General features: G+C 50.6%; 1 protein-coding gene across 1 annotated transcript in view; it reads right to left on the bottom strand.

Moving 5' to 3' along the window:
- Positions 1–1,723: 1,723 nt before the first annotated feature.
- The window catches only part of BRWD3 (bromodomain and WD repeat domain containing 3), a 48,703-nt gene continuing 48,035 nt past the window's right edge, over positions 1,724–2,391 (bottom strand). Inside the window, 1 exon segment of the mRNA XM_018573970.1 lies at positions 1,724–1,980. Coding sequence (XP_018429472.1) covers positions 1,724–1,980 — 257 coding nt within the window.

Here is a 2,391-nt window from a genome sequence, read left to right as displayed (position 1 = left end):
CCCAAACGTAAAGGCTTGCGGCTGGGAATGCGTAAGGAAGCCCTTCCAAGTCAAAACAAATGAAAGATTGTTAATAAGCACCATGTGTTGGAGAGAAGCCTCTTGTACCGGAGGAGACGCCGAGCCGCCTCCTCCTCCGAGAAGATGCGCGGCTCATCTATTGTGCAGCAGCAGAAAAAAGCAATTCAATCCAAAATGAGAATGTATTTCAAGGAGAACCAGGAAGTGAGAGCACCAGGCCGGTCCGGGAACCTTTCAGGGGGGTCCCACAAAAATGAGTCGTCAAACTGCGGCCTGTCCAGAGACCTTGCGAGGGTCCCACAAATGGTGAGATGCCATTAAAACTCCATCCAGTCCGGGAACCTTGAGAAGGTCCCACAAAAGTGAGCTGATGATTAATTCCAGCCGGACCAGCAACCTTCTGAAGGTCCCACAAGAGCGAGCCGCCATTAAGCTTTGGCATGCCTAGGAACCTTCCGAAGGTCCCACAAGAGCAAGAAAAACTTTGGCCCTTCTAGGAACCATTCGAAAGAGTGAATTAGTCAAAAGACTTGTCTGTTCAGGAACCTTCTGAAGGTCCCACAAGAGCGAGCCGCCAATAAGAAGGTTTGTAAATGGAACAGAGTGAGATGCCAAGAAAACTCCATCCTGTCCAGGAACCTTCCGAGGGTCCCACAAAAGGTGAGCCGCCATTCAAACTCCAGCCGGCCCAGCAACCTTCTGAAGGTCCCACAAGAGCTAGCCACCATTAAGCTTTGGCCTGGCTAGGAACCTTCTGAGGCTTCAACAAGAGTGAGACGCCAAACTGTGGCCTGTCCAGGAACCTTCTGAAGGTCCCACAAGAGCGAGCCGCCAATAAGCTTTGGCCTGTCCAGGAACCTTCCGAAGGTCCCACAAGAGCAAGTCACCAATAAGCTTTGGCATGCCAAGGAACCTTCTGAGGGTTCAAGAAGATTGAGACACCAATAAACTCTTCGCCTGTCCAGGAACCTTCTGAAGGTCCTACAAGAGCAAGCCACTGAAAAACTTTGGCCCGTCTAGGAACCATGCGAAAGAGTGAATCGTCAAAAGACTTGTCTGTTCAGGAACCTTCCGAAGGTCCCACAAGTGTAGGACTTTATATACACTTTGATAGAACCTTCAGAAGGTTCGTAGATGGAACAGAGTGAGATGCCAAGAAAGCGCCATCCTGTCCAGGCACCTTCTGCAGGTTCCACCAGAGTGAGACACCAAACTCCTTCCTGTCCATGAACCTTCTGAAGTCCCACAAGAGTGAGACACCAAACTCCTTCCTGTCCATGAACCTTCTGAAGGTCCTACAAGAGTGAGACACCAAACTCCTTCCTGTCCATGAACCTTCTGAAGGTCCTACAAGAGTGAGACACCAAACTCCTTCCTGTCCAGGAACCTCCTACAAGAGTGAGACACCAAACTCCTTCCTGTCCAGGAACCTCCTGAAGGTTCAACCAGAGTGAGACACCAAACTCCTTCCTGTCCAGGAACCTCCTGAAGGTTCCACCAGAGTGAGACACCAAACTCCTTCCTGTCCATGAACCTTCTGAAGGTCCTACAAGAGTGAGACACCAAACTCCTTCCTGTCCAGGCACCTTCTGCAGGTTCCACCAGAGTGAGACACCAAACTCCTTCCTGTCCAGGAACCTTCTGAAGGTCCCACAAGAGTGAGACACCAAACTCCTTCCTGTCCATGAACCTTCTGAAGGTCCTACAAGAGTGAGACACCAAACTCCTTCCTGTCCAGGAACCTCCTGAAGGTCCCACAAGAGCGAGCCGCCAATAAACTCCGACCCAAGAGACTCGTCCTGTCAGTACTTCTATAAAAGCGACAAACTCCGAACACTCCCGGAGAGACAAAATCGGAGAGTTGCATCATCTCTACGTCAAGAATGTGTGAAAGCCTCTGAGAAGAGCACCAGGCTTCCGCTGTTCTATGAATCCCTGCTGAGAGGACAATATCTGGAACTAGGGGGAAAAATGAATCAAAAATGCAATAAATAAATAACGAGGAAACAAAATCTCACGCCACTTCCTTCACAGGCATCTCCAGAGTGCAAACACAGAACTTCGCCCAGCACGGTGCGGCACATGCGATCCCGATATGAGACGCGCCTCACGTGACCGGCGGACACGGGCGCACACGCGGAACATTCCGGAATACTGCTGAAAAATTCTCAGTGACCAAGCGGATCTCACTGCCTGGGTTCACAAACACTTCCGAGGTAGTTTGAGGCTGCAGCTTAAAGCGGAAGTAAAGTCACCATTGTAATCCTCACAGAAGGTCCATAGGTAGTGAGGGAGTCTGTTGCACAAGCGCAGTCCCTGCTAAATTCTCGCCGTCCTTGTGGTGATGTGATTTCCCTCCACCCCAACCCC

Source organism: Nanorana parkeri, unplaced genomic scaffold, assembly GCF_000935625.1.
Source record: "Nanorana parkeri isolate BGI_ZX_2015 unplaced genomic scaffold, ASM93562v1 scaffold2650, whole genome shotgun sequence".
NCBI lineage: Eukaryota > Metazoa > Chordata > Amphibia > Anura > Dicroglossidae > Nanorana > Nanorana parkeri.
The sequence above is the reverse complement of the archived record's forward strand: the minus strand, read 5'-3'. Positions and strand labels throughout refer to the sequence as shown.